The sequence below is a fragment of the Echeneis naucrates genome, chromosome 17 (genome assembly GCF_900963305.1).
Source record: "Echeneis naucrates chromosome 17, fEcheNa1.1, whole genome shotgun sequence".
Taxonomy (NCBI): Eukaryota; Metazoa; Chordata; class Actinopteri; order Carangiformes; family Echeneidae; genus Echeneis; species Echeneis naucrates.
In genome coordinates this window covers 10,705,814-10,724,860 of record NC_042527.1, presented here as the reverse complement: position 1 = coordinate 10,724,860, position 19,047 = coordinate 10,705,814, and the positions used below count along the sequence as shown (strand labels likewise).

Genomic DNA, 19,047 nt, shown 5'->3' with positions numbered 1-19,047 from the left:
GCGGAATTTTAAAACAGTACAGTTCGAATGAGGTCATAACTTGTATGTTGTCACCAAAAGGACCCCCCTGTCGCCTTACCACGTAAGTATATCATAATACATCCATGAAGTATTTCAGTCGGATTGTGTGCTGCAACACGGGGGTATGGAACCAGTCTGTGGTTATGCATAAATAATTGGGAGGGGTGATATTTAAGACACATGTGGTTGCACAGAATAAATGCTAAAACAAACAGTAATCTGAGAAAGGAACACGTGGGCCATGGGATGTAAATGAGTGGGGGCCGCTGGGAAAAGGGGTTTTATATGTGATACATTTCTCCCAACACGTGTTCATACCTTGTTCCATGTGTAGGAAGATCCGATGGTGACTGCACCCAAAGGGCTTGGAGTCTGTGTTGCACACACACACATCATTTTGGCTCTAAAGTTCACTGTTTATATACTGTTAGAGCCAACTAATTTTCTAGTTTTAAAACAATGAATGTTTCTCCTTTTGATCGGGTCAATTCAGCCGCGTGCCGTGTCGCTCTCGCTGATTAAAAAGTGCTTAAGAGGACACACGCGTTTTCCAAACCTGCAGAGCCGATTGAGTAATGGCGGATCCACTCAAACAAACCGGAAGACCGGGATAGCCCCGCCCCTCTGCGTCGGTGACTGCCTGCCCGATGGCCCCAGACATTTGTGACCGCTAGTAACCCCGCTGACGTACCCCGCTGCCCCTAGCACGCGCCACCTCCAGCGCTCCAATCGCTGATGGAGAACGCCGTGACGACATCCAGCAGCTTCCGGGCTGGCATCACTGGCCCGGTAAAGCCCTTATTTACAGGTTTATTCAATTTTATTTTCTTTTTTTTTTGCTTCTTTTTATGACAGACCAACGGGCAGCCATTCATAACCGGATAAATCGCGCTGAAAGTTTTGTTTTGTTTTGTGTTGTGTTGTGAGTGCGTGTTAATGAATGCCGGAGGTTTTAAAAGGATAACTATCTCAGTTCCAGTCCCGCAGCGGCTCAGACATAGCGGCGGAGAAAAGAGGTGAGAATGTGCTGTGAGCTTTGCAGATGTTGATCTGAGGGACCGATTGTTAGCCACCGGCTAACTCAGCAGCGCGCCACGTCGCCTTTTATAACGGCACACGTGTTAACAAAATGACTCCCGGGCCACTTTTTTTTTCTTCGTAGTTCATAAATGCATCTCGATTAAGCAACCAATTCTTTACACCAAACAGCAGCTGCAGCGGTTAGCCGAAGCGCTAACGGCTAGCTTCCACCCCATTGCTAGCTCCCAGGTCGTCTTGGAGCTAATCTTAATGCTGCTTCGTTGGCCTTTTTACGGCTTCACAAACACGAAGAGTGACAGCTGCTCAGTTATCGAGCGGTCAGGATGAAAACAATGTGCTGGCTTTTGACCTCGTCACGCATGATTATCTAAAGGCTGTCTCATCATAGCAGAGCAGAATAACAGTGTGGTGCGATGTAACACTGATAGCTAAGACAAGGAAACAATAGGAAACAAAAATCCAGATACAAGGGGAAAGGCACCACGTGTAGCAACCCAGGCTAAATATATGAAACAGCCCAGAATAAAAAATAAGTTGATGCAGTGTGTATGTCACAGGTCCCGATTCTTATTACATATGAATATATTATATTACAAATATTAGCTGTACATGTAAATACTAAACAGGATAAAATGGGAGATATAAATACCAGATACAAGTCATAGGGGTCACTGATACAGACGTAGCAGATGTAACTACAGTTGGCTGTCGTAGACATTTGTCTAACGTGAGGTGTGTAGTGGCATTTTGTACGTGTATTACCTGTTTGTTAAAATAGTAACCAGGACTGGGTGCGTCAAGACTTAATACAAAGTGTACAGAGTGAGTACTCGCCCTTCTTTCTCTGTGACTTCTTCGTGTGAGAGGAAAATTGTGGTTTGTGATTTTCTGCAAAACAGGTTCACCCTTCATCTCTAAGGTTGAACCACTTCATGCAGCATGCCTTCAGAGTACTTCATGGACAACTGCTCTTCGGGTTGGAGCTGAGTGAGCCGGCAATGTTAATTCACAGAAAAAAAAAGAGAAATATAATTGAGTTTTTTTGGCCATCTGCACTGTGTATATTATAGTTTGATTATAGCGCTGGGCAGAGGTTTTTGAGGTTAGAAGTCATGTGGTGTTCAGTGACATATGCAGACAAGGAAGTCTGGCTCAAGTTCACATGCAAACAAATCATCTATTAATGGGCAGAAATAAACAATAGAGATGTAAAATTGTATTAGCAATTCTTCATACTTACTGGACCACAGGAGTGTGATACAGCACAGGTTAGTCAACTTGGCCCTCACACTAACTGAAGTTAAATATCTGGTGATGCATGCATGTTTAGCATAGGGTGATTGCATGGTAAGCAACAAGAGGATTTGTTTAGCTGAGCATGGTTTAGCTTAAATGTTATTTGAATCTAAACCATGTTGAAGCTTTTAGGCTATTTCTTGTAGCTTGTGTTTGAAATTGGCTGCGAGCTGTCCTTATCGATATCTAGTGCTAGATTCTTCTCACTAGTGTCACTTCAGCTGGCCAGGCTACCTCTCACGTGACCAAAGGCCGTCTCCTTCTAATCTGCAGAATGAGTCACTGCTGCTACTTCTCACATTTTAGGGTCCAGAGGGTTCAACTTACACTCTGGCCCCAAGGATACACTAGAAATAGCTGTGCTCTTTGGGAGATTTTTATAATGAGCAGTAACGAAGAGGGACCATGGCATAACCCTGCAAAGCTCATTATACTACGAACTACCGCTGTAAACATCTGGTAAGACATAGAGAGGGCCTCTAAAAAAAGTTACAGGTGTAGTGGTTTGCCACTGTCTGATTTACTGCTTGAATTAAGATGTTTTTCTACAAATTGTAAAAAAAAAAAAGACAAATGTTTGAAAGATGATATGTGATGTACATGCAACAGGGCCAGCAGATCTGGTGAGATAAAAAGTGCTAACCAGCCTGAGAATAGGCAGACATGGCCCTTTTTAGTGTCTGAAATTGACTTTAGTCTAAGTTGATGTGGAATATACAGCTGGTAAATTGAAATGAATCGCAGTACATAATTCTTATTATTTTTTCAGAGCAGCTAATTCTTATATATGTAAATATTACTGTTATTATAGTATAATCCAAATATTAAAAAAACTTATTTGGATAAAATGGGAGTGTTAATCACCAGACACAAGTTTGAACAACATTGGCAGACTAGATCAACACTTGCTACACCCTGCACAAACACCCTCAAGCAAACAAGGTTTAATTTACCAGGCGGACGTTGCTCTAATTAGCTTCCACTTAATATTTCCAAATGTGCTACCATGTCTTTATTTCCAGAGTACATGTAATATTTCATGTTGCGTCTCTGTGTCATAGGGCTGCTTGACTGGCTGCACAAAAGAGCCCCTGCCTGCAACCTCTGTACCACAGCAGCAAGTCACAATACTTGTAGAGGAGTTACGAGTACAGAGTATTGTCTCCTGCTTTGTTTCACCTCCAGTGCTGACTTCTTCGAAGAAGATGAAGTTGAAGGAGGACATGAACCCCCTGCTGTTGCAGGTCTTCCGCTCTGTGGTCTGGGTCTACTCCGTCATCACCTTCATACCCTGGTACTTTTTCTCCGGAGCTGGCAGCAATTTGGAACGGGCTCGTCGGATCAAGGCGAACTCAGTTAGCAGACGTCCAGCAGGGCCTTACAGGGCCATCAACAGCCAGGAGAAGTTGGTTGCATGGTTGCACCCGGGGGTGGGCACCCTAGACAAAATGTTTGAACACGCTGCAAGGAAATTTCCACAAAGAGACTGTCTGGGCACTCGAGAGGTGCTCAGTGAAGAAGATGAGATCCAGCCTAACGGGAAGGTCTTCAAGAAGGTGAGAGGCCCTGGCCTATTGGAAAACATTATTTAATTATTCTACCATTGTTTGGTCTGTAGTCAGGAGAAAATAGCAGTTAAACCAGTGATGCTGATCATCACATTTTAGAGTTTTTAAGTGTTGATTTGAATCTATAATATGACAGAAAGTTGTTCAGGTCTGTGAGGTCTGCTCCTGTGCAGTGTCACGGACATGGAAGAATTTGTTTCAGGTCTGAGAGCAAGTGTCCTCATTGACACCTACATAATCACAAAAGCCCAGCAGATGGCACCAACATACTGCTGGAGAAAAACACTCTTCAGAATGTATTTATGAAAATGCTTGGGAGAGGGTAACGAAGGAGCTACCTAGGCTTGTAGAATATGTGCGCAGTTTGCATTCAACATTGTACATACTTTTTCATATTGTGTGCAGGTAATTCTGGGGAACTATAACTGGCTGTCATATGACGAGGCCTACCAGACAGCAAAGTGTTTTGGCAATGGTCTTGCAGCTCTCAGCCAGAAGCCTCAGTGTAACATCGCCATTTTTTGCGAGACCCGAGCAGAGTGGATCATTGCAGCCCAAGCCTGCTTCATGTACAATTTCCCACGTGAGTCCCAGAACAGCAAATAATCATATTCAGAAGTTCTGAAATCTACAGTGAAGCAGCTCAGCTGATTGTCTAACTAGCGGTCATTCGAATTTGCCAGTTGTGACCCTGTATGCCACCCTTGGACCTGCGGCCATCGCCCACGGCCTGAATGAGACAGAGGTCACGCACATCATCACAAGCAAAGACCTGCTTCATAGCCGGCTTAAGGTACCACTTTACTTCAATCTGTTGTTAAACAAGTCCCTGAACTTTAAATATCCTTGATTGACTGGTTGGTTTATTGTGTGTAACATAAGAATTCAAAAAGAGGCTCAGTCCCATTTGCATAATGGCTTTCTTCTCACTCCCTCGCCCATCACGGATCAACTTTTACCCCTTGGTCAGGCCATATTGTGTGAGGTTCCCAGGCTCAAATATGTCATTGTTGTCGACAACAAACCCACAAGCTGGCCAGATATCCCCAGAGGTATTATGGTATACAACATGGATGCTGTGAAGAAGTTGGGATCCAAACCTGACAATAGTGAGTATTTGTACAGTCTGATTAAAAAGGTTCCTAATTTTGTCATGGAAACGGAAGTGCTCTAAAGTTGTCTAAATGCAAAGCCAACACAAGTAATTGGAGTAATTTACTGTGTATGACGGAGTCAGCAAAAGGTCAGATCAGCACCATCTCATTTGATAAGGAAAATAAATGTGAAGCATTGTAGAATATTTATTTCCATACATAGTTCTAAAATATTTTTTTCCCGAAATACCTCTATTATCATATAAAAAATGGCTTGAGGATGGTAATAATTTCAATCATATATCAAATTTCCCTTCAAACCTGAAAAAGCCAGAGCCCTTGAAATGTTGCTGGTTAGACAAGAAAAACAGGCACTATGGTCTTTTGACATTTTAGAAATTAATTGATTGATTTAACCATCATTAGTTAAAGCTAAAAAAATATTCAAGACCTTATTTAGTTATTTGAAATGCCTCACCTATTTTTATATTTCTGTGTTTTAATGAATAGAAGTATGGTTACAATAACTTTTCATTACAACTAAATAAATCTATGTGGTGTTGTTTAATAAGTCTGCTATCTAATGGTCAGTCTTCTGGTCTTCTGTCTTAGCTGTTGAGCACAAACAGCCAGAGCCCTCAGACGTTGCCGTCATCATGTACACCAGCGGCTCCACAGGCATACCCAAGGGTGTCATGATTTCCCATGGCAACATCATAGCTGGTGTCACCGGCATGGCTGAGCGAATCCCTGACCTCAAGTATGCCAAAGTCTAACTTGCCTCGATTTCTCTTCTAAAACCAGTATTTGTTGTTTTCTTCTTATGTTCTGCAACTTTTTGAGTCCACAAAATAATTTTCTGCTCTTTAACCTTTACACTGACTGACTTTTTTTAACCGTGCCTATCACAGTAATGAACTTGCTATTTCTGTGCTGGCAGTGAGACGGACACCTACATTGGCTACCTGCCATTGGCCCACGTTTTAGAGCTCAGTGCTGAACTGGTGTGCATCTCTCATGGCTGTCGCATCGGCTACTCCTCCCCTCAGACTCTAGCTGACCAGGTCAGTGTAGAAACACACACATACACACATACAAACAACATATTTTTTCCTGCAATCAGGGTTATCTATTTTTCCTGGACGCAAGACAATCACAAGCATGAAATGGTCATTCATGCATTTATGTCTCTTTAAACTGCTGCATGTCCATCACAAAATATATCTGGACTCTAGCAGAAGGCACTTGAGATTCTGTTATTTTACTTTGGCTCCATATTGAATTCATTATCCATTCGAGATTCTTGGAATTCTTTACATTGGCTACTGCAATCCCATATCAGCAAGAGCTGACCAATCTTGACATCTCTTGTTACATTTTCACAGTCTACCAAGATAAAGAAGGGCAGTAAAGGGGATACCAGCGTGCTGAAACCTACTCTGATGGCTGCTGTACCAGTGAGTCGTCTTTTCATTGCACAAAGCTGCCCTTTTAATCCTTTTTTTTTTTTTAAATCTAACTAACTGTTCATCTGTCACACCGTGAAGTGAATTCCACAAAAGACAACGCATACACAATAACTGCATGAAATCTTATGAGGGATAACAGGGAGTTTTACCGCCTGGTATGTGTAGGAGATCATGGATCGAATCTACAAGAACGTCATGACCAAAGTGGAGGAGATGAGCAGGTTCCAGAAGACGCTCTTTGTGTTGGCTTACAACTACAAGATGGAGCAGATCTCCAAGGGCTACAGCACACCACTCTGTGACAGGTAACACACAGTGTTACTGCACACATGAGCCCAATCTTCTGAATCCCTGAGTTGATATTTACTTCCCCTGTGATAAAAGAGCTCATATTAACCTGTTCTGCTACATAATCATAGTGCAAATCGTCCCTCTAGCCTTTGTTAATGGAGAGTGAGAGGATTATTCACTAATACATGTGAATCACTACACACTATTGATTCCGATCTCAATCTGTTGTTGCTGTTAGAGTCTCCTCCGCCTTTCACTCATCATTTTCCTGCTGTGTTGTTTTGGTTTTTTGTTTTTTTTTTTTCTCTCCTACGCCCACACAGTCTGGTGTTCAAACGGGTGCGTGCACTGTTGGGAGGGAATACACGCTTGTTGCTTTCTGGTGGAGCTCCACTCTCACCCGCCACACAGCGTTTCATGAACATCTGTCTGTGCTGCCCTGTGGGGCAGGGATATGGCTTGACAGAGACCTGTGGAGCTGGAACCATCACTGAGAGTAAGATGGGAGGAAGGGGGGAAATGTGAAAAAATTCTCGTTTAGCTGCTCTGAAGGGAAATAAAAATACAAAAGAGATCTTGAGTGGCAGTAATGATTAGCAGTTATCATGCTAACAGAGGGGTCTTTGTTGGTGCTTTTCAGTTTGGGACTACAGCACAGGACGGGTTGGTGCTCCACTCGTTTGTTCTGAGATCATGCTTAAAGACTGGGAAGAGGGTGAGAGTTTGTAACAACCCAACCCAAAACAAAAGGAACAAACATACCGGTAATTTCATCTTAATAAAGTTTTTGCTCCTCTAGGTGGTTACTACAGCAAAGACAAACCTAATCCACGGGGAGAAATTTTGATTGGCGGACCCAACGTAACCATGGGTTATTACAAAAATGAAGCCAAGAACCGTGAGGACTTTTTTGTGGATGGGAAAGGCCAGAGATGGTTCTGTACCGGAGACATCGGAGAGTTCCACTCTGACGGATGCCTCAAGATTATTGGTGAGAAATACAAAAACAAATGTATGTTGCTTTTGTGCTATAGAGGATATACCTGTCAGGATTGTGACCTGAGAATTGTCCTATAGATCGTAAGAAGGACCTGGTGAAATTGCAGGCAGGTGAATATGTCTCTCTTGGAAAAGTGGAAGCTGTACTGAAGAACTGCCCTCTCATTGACAACATCTGTGCCTATGCTAACAGGTAACATTCTGCCCTCCATCCCTTCAGCTGTTTCATGTTGTTATTTAACTGTCTTCTTTGAGCTCTCTTAAGTGGCCAACAAACCAGACTGCAGAATCCGCCTTTATCGAGCCAGCCAAAAAAATCAACCCATTTGTGGACTCTTGTTCTTGTTTTTTTTTTTTTTTTTTTTTCAGTGACCAGTCTTATGTGATCAGCTTTGTGGTGCCAAACCACAAGCAGCTAATGGCAATGGCAGAGCAAATGCAAGTGAGAGGCACATGGGAGGAGATCTGCAACAACCCCCAGATGGAAAAGGAAGTCCTTTGCATCATAACTGAGGCTGCTATCTCAGGTAGGGAGGAAAACCAGTTTTGCCCCCTTTACTAATATGAACTGAGAGAAAATGTCTCCACAAGTAATACAGCAGTTGGTACTCTGACATCATATTCACTTCAGCTTTGGCGTGATATTGTCTCCTGCCTTGTGCCAGACTTTGCACTAGTATCACACCGTATCTGTCACTGACTAATTTTTTTTCCTCTCTATCCCAAACAGCAAAACTGGAGCGGTTTGAAATCCCCAGAAAGATCCGGCTGAGTTCTGAGCCGTGGACACCAGAGACTGGTTTGGTCACTGACGCATTCAAACTGAAACGCAAAGAGCTGAAAACACACTACCAGGAAGACATTGAGAGGATGTATGGTGGAAAATAGCATACACACACTCCAGACAACACATAAACACACAAACATATAAATACATATATACATATATATATATATATATATATATATACTTGCGTGCATACAGAAGGAGCTCAGAAGCAACTACCAGGACAACAAGGTGTCTTGTTTTAAATACAGGTACACACATAAAGACATACAAATACAGACACACAAAGCGCCATACATCTCCTCGGCTTCCCTGCGACCAGCTTCGATCAAAGGAGGGGAAACAGATTTTGGATCCAGGTTAATGCTCTCCGTCAAGACCAAAAGGCAAAAGGTCCCTCACAGCAAACACACCTGTTGGACGTGGGCGACACGATGCACTACTTGCTCCTCTCCAATGGACAATTAGACCTGCGAGTTGCCATGACAATTGAGGTGGCCCATGAAGTTGGACGCCTGTCCGACCGTAAGCAAAAGAAATGTCAGGCTCAAAGTGTCTAGATCGATGTCCTCTGTTCCCCCACCCTCCCCCCTCCGGGGCCACCAGTCCAGTTTGATCATAGACTTGCACCGCAGATACCCGGCAGGGAAAACGGGGTAGCATGAGCCTTATAGAGGGATCCCTCCTGGGCTTTAAGTAACATTCAGGTTGGAATCTATGCAGGGATCTCTTTTGTCTTTATCTTGTTTTTTACATTTCCTTCATGTTTGGTTCGTCAGCTTTGAAACCCATTTGATGAGTATTTTTTGTGTGTGAGGAATCAGTTGTGAAGCCACAAAAAATGGAGCGTCAGGATGTTATACCTTTTCTTTCTCTTACGGGTGTGTTATTCTGAGGGGTTTTTTTCTTTATCTTTCTGCTTTTGTATTGCCATTTTGTTCATGCTAATGATCTTTGTTTACAAGCTTTGTTTTTTTTTTTTTGTCTCTTTCTCCTGTTGTTTGCCTGTGTCCCAAAGTTTGTACATTTGAGTGTATGTTTACTGGCCTGACTAACAGATGCGATCGTATCTTCAATCCCTTTTTAATCTTGGGTTTTGCAGCAGGGTCTAATGTCAAGGTAAGACATCCATTGTGACTTTCTCTACCCCTGCTCTTTTTTCTCAATATGTGAGAAACCCCTACATGCCTCCCAACCAGTGTCTTATTGTCTGTTTTGTTGGCATCATTGATACATACAGTAGCTTCGCCACCTCAGCCTCACATTCCTCCAGTCATGATCAATGCATCGTATGGATGTCTCCAAGGGAACTGTAGAGAAATAGTCCCAACAGTTACTGTATATGTAATTCTTTTCTGCCATAGGTTTAGCCACCGTTACCTTTATCTGTTATACTAATGAAATCTAAAATGAATGTGCAATACTTAAACACAAATTTTAAACTGTATGGGAAGTATAGAAACGCACAGACAACAACCCCTCACAAATGTCTGAATGTTCAGGCTTGTTCCTCTCCACTTCAGTGCATAATGAAAGTCTGATGGAAAATAACTATAGGAATAAACAAGAGAATGGTAGCAACACTGATAGGGAAGTTTAGATGTAGCCCATTTAAATATACTGTGCTGAGCTATGTGTTGTTCCTAAATGAGACTGTAGAGTGAGAATTCAATATTTGGCATTGTAGAAATTGCATGATGAAAAGTGTCCAACTGTATGAACGCACTTGAATATGTATTTGAGAGAGGTGAGGGAATTTACACTGCAGTAGAACAACAGCAGAAATTCCTTCTAAATACACTCCATATTTCATTGTGCTTAAAGAGAATAATCTGACTTCCCAGTGCACAAATACCATTTCTGCATCTCCAAACTGGTTTATGTGTATCATACTGTGTGTGCAATGTATATAAAATGAGGGGGTCTACATGTTAAAGATTCTGTTTTCACAATAGTGGTGACACTCCTGCTTCAGTGTTTCTTTTTTCATTTCTCTTGCGGTTTAAAGACAGAAGATTAAACCGTGTTTGGTATATGGTTCTCTGCAAACCCTGCTTTGCTTGTACTGAGGAGATATAATTTCAGTAAATGTACAGTCAGGTACAGCTTCTCTATCAGACGCCTACTAGCTGAGCACAGAAGGGTTATCTTAGCATGTAGAAATTTGAACAGTAATATGAGGAACTTCTCGTTTTGGTTTTATAACATTTCTCCTGATGTATCAGGGAGAAGTCAGTCGAATACTGTGCTGTTTGCTGCTTTTCCTCTGCCTGGCGAGAGGCGACTAGTTGCCTTCTGACACACGAGCTGTCTTCATGGGGTCTTAAGAATGTGAAGCACTCCCTGCGTTGATGGCACACAGGCTGTGTGTCCTTCTCATAACATCCATTTGAACTAACAGCAAGGCAAAGACAGCGGGTGGTGCAAACATGAGCTTCACTACTCCGACTGTCGTCACTTGCAGTGTAAATATGCTGAGGGGGGAGGGTCAGTGATCAAACTTCATTCCAACCTATAATTGTACAGGTGTAAAGCCTTGTTAATAACATTTAATAATCTTTGTTACTGACCTGTTTTGTGTGGTTAAGTGCCCCTGATGAGCTGGGCTGTTGCAAGTGTCTCCCTCATTATTTATTTGTGATTTGGCCTTGGAAATTATGTAATGAAATAAAAAAAGTTTGTGTTGTAATTACTGTGGGTCTTTGTGAGTGTGTCCACCTGAACACAATCTGTAAAGCATAATCAGCAGCTTGATTCAAATCATCCTGAAACCATAGTTTCTATGGCAACAAAGGCCTGTGCGCAAAGTGAGTGCGGTATTGTGGTGGCAAACAGAACATGCAGTTCTGGGAGTCAACTTTCAAACAGCTAGTAAACAAAGGATTATTTTCCTGAGTCAGATTTTCAATCACAGTTATTAAAGCTCCTGCTCCACTGCTGCTGTAGGGCATCAAACATGATCTTATGTCAATTGGCTGCAAGATCAATCAAAGGAAACTATTTTAGAAGTACATCCTGGTTTTCTAGAACCTGGCTGACATATTTGACTCGAGAGAAGGCTGTTCATTTTACCATCAGGCCCGTAAAAGCTCACATTTAAGACGTTGCACCAAGACGAATCAATTCATTTTACAATTGTTTCAGCTCTAATCAGCCGTCTAATAAAGAAACCGCACCTTGCATAGCTTTTAGTTACTGTGGAAACAAGGTAAACCAGTTTGTGTCTTTGTTCCCACCCCGGTTCATTCATTATGTCTTAACGCAATCAAGTGCAAACAATTCATTACAAGACAATAAATTCAAATAACACTTTATATAAACTCCACAGTGCCACAGAGATTCTGTAATGTAATAGATATGAGTGAAGCCAGACTTGAGCTGCGAGTGTACAGATGAAGGGCTGTAGTATTGTATATACACATTGATGTGTACAATCTGACAGAAGATGCGTGGTTAAAATTCTGCAATCTCCATCTTATTTAAAGCAAAACAACATCAAGACCACGGAGGGACGACAATTCTTCTAACTCCTCCTATCCTCTCTGTTCCTCCATCCAACCCTATGGGACCGGTGAGTGAGTCAGAGGCATAACGCTCCCTTCATTAGACCTCTGATTGTGACGCACACACACACACAACAGAGTGATTATACCACAAACACAGCAAAAACAATACAGCAATACCAAGCAGCAGTGCAATCTCAAACATATCTTCCATATAATATGAATGAGATGCTCGCATATATGTGCGTGTGCATGTGTGCGTGCTTATCTTCTCGTTTCTCTCTGACAGTTTATTCCATTTTTTTCTCTCTCACTTTCATACGTTTTTTTTTTTTTTTACTGTCTCCCTCCTCTCGTCTATGCTCAGCTCCTTCTTCCTGTCTATTTATGACTCACAAGTGCGCAAAAACTTTTATCTGTGCTTGTTCATTATGCTCACACTCCAGAGTGAGCCATTAAGTCATACTGGAGGTTGCCCAAGGATGAGCTGAACCGGAGCTGCCTCATAACTCTAAAGAAGTGAGTGGAGGCTGGAGAAAGCAGAGAATAATTACCATGTGAGGCTGAAAGACGGTGGTACAGTGAGGAGGGGGGCAGAGATCTGACCCCCAACTACTGACATTGAGATGAACTAAAATTCAACGTGGAAAGGCTGGATTAGAGATATGATGTAAAGGAAAGAAGTATTAGTTTGTATTAAAAGACTGTTTGCTTCAGCGATAGGTAAGAAGACAGCTGCGAATATTTCCCAGTTACTGAATGTGACACTCTACCTTCTCGTTGGCTGTGTTTCCGTTGGTGCTAACAGTCTCCTGCTGATTTTGTTTTTGGATTTTACTGTGTTGAGGTGACCTTTGGCTCTGCGCTTGGGCACTGGCCCCTATGCAGCTCAGCTGGGTCAATATGGTGATGTGAGGGCCAAAGTGGAGGAGGGCAAACGCATGAGGTCTGGTAATGAGTTTGAGCAGTGAAGTGAAGGAAGGGAGGTGGGTGTAGAGCGAGAGAGGGAGAGAGGGAGAGGCAACTGATACGGCTAGGCGATGACTCACCGATGGTGCATATTTATAGCATCAGGAGGGAGGGAGGGATGGAGGGGGTGGAGGAGTGAGGGAGCAAGCAGTTTGGGAGGCGGCCAGGGCAGTATCGTCACACTGCTGACAAGGAGTGGTGGAGGGAGAGGCAGAGACCGCAGAGATAAAGCAGCAGAGCAGACTGGGGGGGGGAGAAGGGAACAGTGCATGGATCGGACTGTACATAATGGAAAAGATGAAGGGATGAACTGTGATGGTGGTGGTGTGACAGCAAATTAAAAAGCAGCAGGAGACTCTTGTTGGGCGTGCCACACTGCAGGGTGACATGCTGACATGCAGTCGTGCACGTGGACCTACCTCACAAACAAACAAACAAACCCTCCACGAATTCATACATGACGAGTACGAATGTGATCTCTATCTGGTTTGTGTCACTGATGTCCCGAAGCATTTTCTGCTTCACATCTGCAAAGACACACGCTTCCCTGCAGCTTCATATTCACAGACCGGCCAGATGGAATCGTGCCGTGTAAGGTGGCAGACTTTAATGAACAGAAAAATCGCTGAGGTTGCCTAGACACTGTACGTCTCAAATAAACCAAACATAAGGTTGTTAGATGCACAGCCAATTAGGGAGGCAAAACTACACAGAGCTCAGAGCCTGTGAATATCTGTCATCTTAGCTGTAAATATGTGTATTATTACCGGTGCGTTCATTTGTTGTTTGTGTGAGTAACATTAATTAAAAGTATTAGATACAGATACTTCTGTTGGTGGCTTTTTCTTCCTTCTTTCAGTTCATTGACAAGATACAGTAAAAAAATAAAAAAAAATTTCTTTATCAAAAACAAACCCTGCCCCCTCCTCCTCCTTCGGTGACGTCAGCCAGTGCGTCATGTTGCTTCTCTTTACCATCAACAACACCCCCCCAAAAAAAATCCTATCCACACAGTGAAAAAAAAAAAAGAAAAAAGAGAGAGATACAAGCTCATGCACAGACTTGCTGTCAGTTTGCTGAAAAAGAATGTGTCAGAACACTTGCAAGCATCAGGGTGAAAAAAACAAAGGGATTAAGGTTAATAATAACGAGTGGAAGGAGGAAAAAGGAGGTTGAGAGTTTTAGGGGGGAGAGGATCAGGACAGGAAGACGGTGCAGCCAATCGGGTAATGGTTAAAGGTGACGCGGTCAGTCAGATAGATGGGACTAAAATGGTGACTTTGACATAGAGAAGTTGGCTGGACTGTAAAATGAAACTCAGCAAAGCATCACGGGAATTAAGAAAATGAACTGTATCCCCTAACTCCCCATTTTCTTTCAATCTATCAAATGAATATATAAAATGCTCAAAAAATATCCCTAAAAAAAAAAAAATAAGAATCACACATTTAATGTGTGAATGAATTTGTTATTTTGCTTTTTGTGTGTATGGAAGCAACCACACTTAGTGAGGATTAGGCAGGCAGGTGTTGCCTTCAGAGCAGAGCTAGTCTTCCCCCACAGCTTACAGTCTTCATGCCAAACTGACTCGGCCAGCTGCTGCCTCCAACTGAACATTCATTTAAAAGCTCAGCAAAGCTAAATGTATACATCCTTAATGTTAAACGTGTGTGATTAAAGAAATCCAGAGAACTGTCTCATTCATGAGGAGGTATTTCACTCACTGCCTCAGGTCATCTGCTGCCTTTCTGTGGCATTATGTCCACAGCAGCCCTTCTCATGAACGACATGTCTGCATGGAGTCTGCAGCGATTCATTCCTTTCCTTCTCTTTGTGCTTCTCAGACAGCACACTTTTACTCTCCTTATTTCTGCTCCTCTGCCCTAATGGCTCAAGCAACATATTGCAGCTATAATCACCCTCATCTCTGTTCCTTGCTGAAGCTACGTGCCTTCTGAAGACAGGGACCATGCTTTAACCACAGTAATTGGCGAAAGGGGAGTGATGAGCCGGATGGCTGCATCGCAGGAGAAAAGTAATGAATGCAAGCTGCTGAAGAAAGTGACTAATCTTGAGGAATGATACGTGTAACGGAGGAAGGGAGAATACCAACCTGTGGGAAGCGATGTTGATAGGGGGCAGATGAAAGGCTGTGAGCCAGCATCACCATGGAGACATTGGTTGAAAAGAAGGTGAGCCATGACAACGGGCGTGCCACTGTCCCCCCCAGCCCCCAGCTCATGATGAGGTGGAGGGGGGGTGAAGAGGTGGACGGAGGAAGAATGAGCACATGCTCTGTTATCTTTCTCGCTCCGTTTTTTTTTTTTTTTTTTTTTGGATGAGTTGATGCATGTTTGGATGTTTTGTTCAGCTTTCATCATTCATCGCAGGCCTAGCATACAGAGACAGTCAGAGACCACTCCCACTCTGACCTACGGGCAATTTACTGATCACCAATCAACCTAAGTGTGATGTTTTTGGACGGTGGGAGGAAACCCATGCAAGCACAGGAAGAAAGGCCCGGGAAACGAACCCTCGGCCTTCTTGTTGTGGGACAAGACCACTAACCACTATGCTGCCGTGCTGCCTGTTTGGGTGTTACGCTCATTCTCCAGTGGAAATCCAAGGCTGAAATGATTGAGTGTTTGCAGCTCTTCATCTTTGGTTGTTGGCTGAATCGCAGGCCCTTGAGTTGAATTATAATCCACTCAGACACACTCAAAAACACGCAGGGGGATGGAAAGTCCTTGATATGTGCGGCTATGCGTCCACCTTTGTGTTTTCGATGCTGGCTGTGTGGGAGTACATTTTTTTCATTTGTGACAGCTGAGCAGATATGTTCCTCTCCCAGCAGCTTTGACTTGCAGCTGCAGCGGCTTTACAGGTGGTTGGATGAAGAGAGAAGAAATGGGCCTCCTGAAAACATTTTCAAAGCAATGTGTCTCAGTTGTGTTGAAATTGGATTTTGGAAATGAATATTAAACAAATTTGTGTTCCTTCAACACAGACTGTTTGTCTTGAGCTCTGCAAATCAATTCCCCCTGAGAAACACGGCAATGCATACTGGAGCAGCGAATCTTTAATATTCAAGAGAGAGCCATCATCATGAAAAATAATTGAATGGGATAAACATTTTGTTCTTTTTGCCTTTTAGGGTTGGGTCTGTTGCAGAGAAGAAAAATACACTGAGGCATTCAAGACTTCAAGATCAGCTGTTTTAGTTTATTCTGGGATGGTCTGGTCCAAATATCCTCCAAGACCCTGGTGTTATTCATCTTTGTTGATGCTTTGAAGGCATTTGGAGCTGTAGCTCCACTAAAGTTTTGAGGCTACAGTATATGTTCGGAAGTGTTGAATTAGAAAGCCAGTGGGGAATAGTACCAACAAGCTGGCACAGCAGACCACTGAGACTGAGCTCAGTGGAACAGATGTAGGCTTAATGAGCGAGGTTTTAAGGAGACCTGGCGATTCCTTCTGTACTCATTACAAAAATACCAGAAACACTGGCAAGATTTCATCTTCAAAGCAGTCAGAAACTTCTCCCCAACATGAAATTCAAGCTCTGAAGGAGGGGAACAGTTAGTACATCGGCTACCACTAACCATCCGATTAGAAACCTTCTTTCAGGTTTTTCCAAGAAATAAAATTGAGGTTTGGTTTTGCAAACCTCATTTGTATATGATGTAGGTGGTGACAATACACACACACACACACACACACACACACACACACACGACCCGAGAGATAGAGGGAGACAGAGATTTAAATGAAGTAATGTAAACCCGGGAACAAAGCCAATGAAAGAGTGCGAGCGGCACTAAGGGCTCTTGATCTAATTACTACGGTTTTCCTTCTTTCTGGTTGCAGTTCTCATCAATAATCAGAGATATAAAGGAAAGAAACTGGTTGTACAAGTGTTGATCAGTGGAGATGTTTTTATTGTTTGCATTGTCTTTAGTATCTGCGCTTGCCTGCAAATAGATGATGCACAGAGACAGCACATCACAAACCCTTGAGAGGAATCATAGGTTCAATAAGTGAATCTTCTGCCACCAGGAGGCTGCCGGGATTTTTAAAAGCCTCTGATCCATCACTCTGAACCATCATTGCACCCAGGGGAGTGATGCAACTTACACAACAACAGTGATCAAACAATTAATCGAAAATTTAGACGAGACAAAGCTACAATCCAAATGTTTTAGACAGATGCAGATGCGCCTATTAATGAAAATGGGATTTTATTGTAAGCATAATCAAGGGAGCTTTAGTACTCAAAAATCAAAATGGGAATTTTAATTGCCAGAGTGAAACTAATTAGAACAGGAGTCGTAAGTCGCTTTATAAACTGTTCTCTGATATAAACCGAAGTACGTATGGTACAAACTAACACCACTGATATTTCAGTGTTGGTCTCTGATGTATTTGTGTTCCTTTGTTGTGGTGCAGATTCAAACATACGATAAGTTATTTTTAGCACAGTGTGGCACGGAGAGGACACATCTGAGCATTTTACAGAATGAAATACACAAACTAGCCTGCATTTGCATTTGGGTTCAAACGGGTGTGCCCCTGTATATAGGCACAACCCAAAACCTTCAAATATTTTAAGCAAAAGTACATAACACTGCTCTCATGTGCAAAATATGTCACTCTAATTGAATTGTTTAGGCACCGAGTGATGTAAATGTCATAGTTATGTGGAGATTTGCTTTCATCTTCATATAACATCTGTGCACCTTGTTTCATTTAAGGAAAATTGATGGTAGATAATATTATTAATTCCTTAATGGGCACGCTGGAGAATGTAACCTTTAAATGATTGATACTATGGTTTGCCAGCTACCATGACCTCTGCTATTTCTCAGGAAGGAGGCTGTTTCTGAATGGAGAGGTGTGATGTCAAGGGAGTGATGCTGTGGGATTAGAAAACAGGTTTCACAATCACACCACACCTCTTCTTTCTTTATCACTCTCCCCGTCGGTGTCTTCAAGTGTCCTTCAGTTTCTTTTATTACCTCGCTTTCTCTGGACCATGCACACGCAGGCACACACACACACAAACACACACAAACACACACATGCACATACACAGCAATAGGAACTTCAACAAGCCAGCCTGCTGCAGCCAGGCGGATGGATGTGCGCCCTAACGTCAGGAGGCTCTCTGCAGCTGATGACACATTCAAACAAACAACAAAAAAAAAAAAAAAACATCCTCCAATGCTGTCACCATCTTTGCTGTGATGACAAGCAGTGCTCTCAGCACAGAAGGTGAGGGGGAAAGATTAAGTGGGCAGTATTTTCTTTAACTAGTTTGATGGACATGAAAGGATCACGATATCAACTAAATAAGGAGCATGCTTGGATACAATTATCTGTGCAATAAAAATGAGGGGGCTAAAATTGAAGAGCAATTGCAGTATGAGGTGTCAGATGGCATTGAGAGGAGTTGATAAAAGAACTTTGGATGATATAAAGGATACTTAAGATGTTACAGGAGCATTAGGGAGGATAAAAGGCTGAGAGAGTAGACAGACATATATGAATGTAAATACTAAACCTAATTTTAAAATAATCAAACAGGGTGAGTGACTTTCTAAGGATCAGTTGGCTGCAGATTAGATTTGAAGCGTCATTCAGTTTGTATAAAGAACTTATGATTTTCTCCAAGATACAAAAGTTCAAAAACAGAAGTAGTAACAGAGTAGCTAATCCTTTTTCAGTCCTACGGGAGACAGACAATGAATATGGTGTGGTGATTGTTAATACTCTTCAGTATTTTGTTCTGCATGTACAATTCACTGTTAAAAATCACAGATGCTCATCGGAATGGCACGTGGTGAAAAGTACTGTCAGTATCTGGTAAAGCTTTTGGTCTCACCATAGGCTTGGCCACCATGTATCCCTAACATGGGACAAAGCCCCAGGGGCTGATTGCTGTGGTCCCTTTATCCTGTAGAGCTGAAGGAATGCCGCGGGGCTTTGGAGGATGTTTATCACCGCCTCTAC

At 42.6% G+C, this 19,047-nt stretch overlaps 1 protein-coding gene across 2 annotated transcripts; it reads left to right on the top strand.

Moving 5' to 3' along the window:
• Positions 1–728: 728 nt before the first annotated feature.
• Positions 729–10,520, top strand: acsl3b (acyl-CoA synthetase long chain family member 3b). 2 transcript variants are annotated; one of them, XM_029525282.1, is made up of 15 exons: positions 729–810; positions 3,420–3,914; positions 4,332–4,509; positions 4,610–4,719; positions 4,897–5,035; positions 5,633–5,780; positions 5,961–6,084; positions 6,406–6,477; positions 6,655–6,794; positions 7,104–7,276; positions 7,421–7,495; positions 7,580–7,771; positions 7,858–7,972; positions 8,149–8,306; positions 8,510–10,520. In XM_029525282.1, the coding sequence occupies exons 1-15, from the start codon at positions 757–759 to the stop codon at positions 8,665–8,667; spliced, it is 2,331 nt and encodes a 776-aa protein (XP_029381142.1). In that variant the 5' UTR covers positions 729–756; the 3' UTR covers positions 8,668–10,520. The 2 variants fall into 2 exon arrangements, with proteins under 2 accessions (XP_029381142.1, XP_029381143.1); XM_029525283.1 differs by lacking the exon at positions 729–810 and adding an exon at positions 987–1,010 and having other exon boundaries at positions 3,564–3,914.
• The last annotated feature ends 8,527 nt before the right edge of the window (positions 10,521–19,047 follow it).

Bases quoted from the DNA above. Each gene is read 5' to 3' on its own strand.
- acsl3b (XM_029525282.1), top strand. From the start codon at position 757: ATGGAGAACGCCGTGACGACATCCAGCAGCTTCCGGGCTGGCATCACT. The intron at 811-3,419 runs GTAAAGCCCTTA...TCTGTGTCATAG, and splicing joins GGGCTGGCATCACTGGCCCG to GGCTGCTTGACTGGCTGCAC. The intron at 8,307-8,509 runs GTAGGGAGGAAA...TATCCCAAACAG, and splicing joins AACTGAGGCTGCTATCTCAG to CAAAACTGGAGCGGTTTGAA.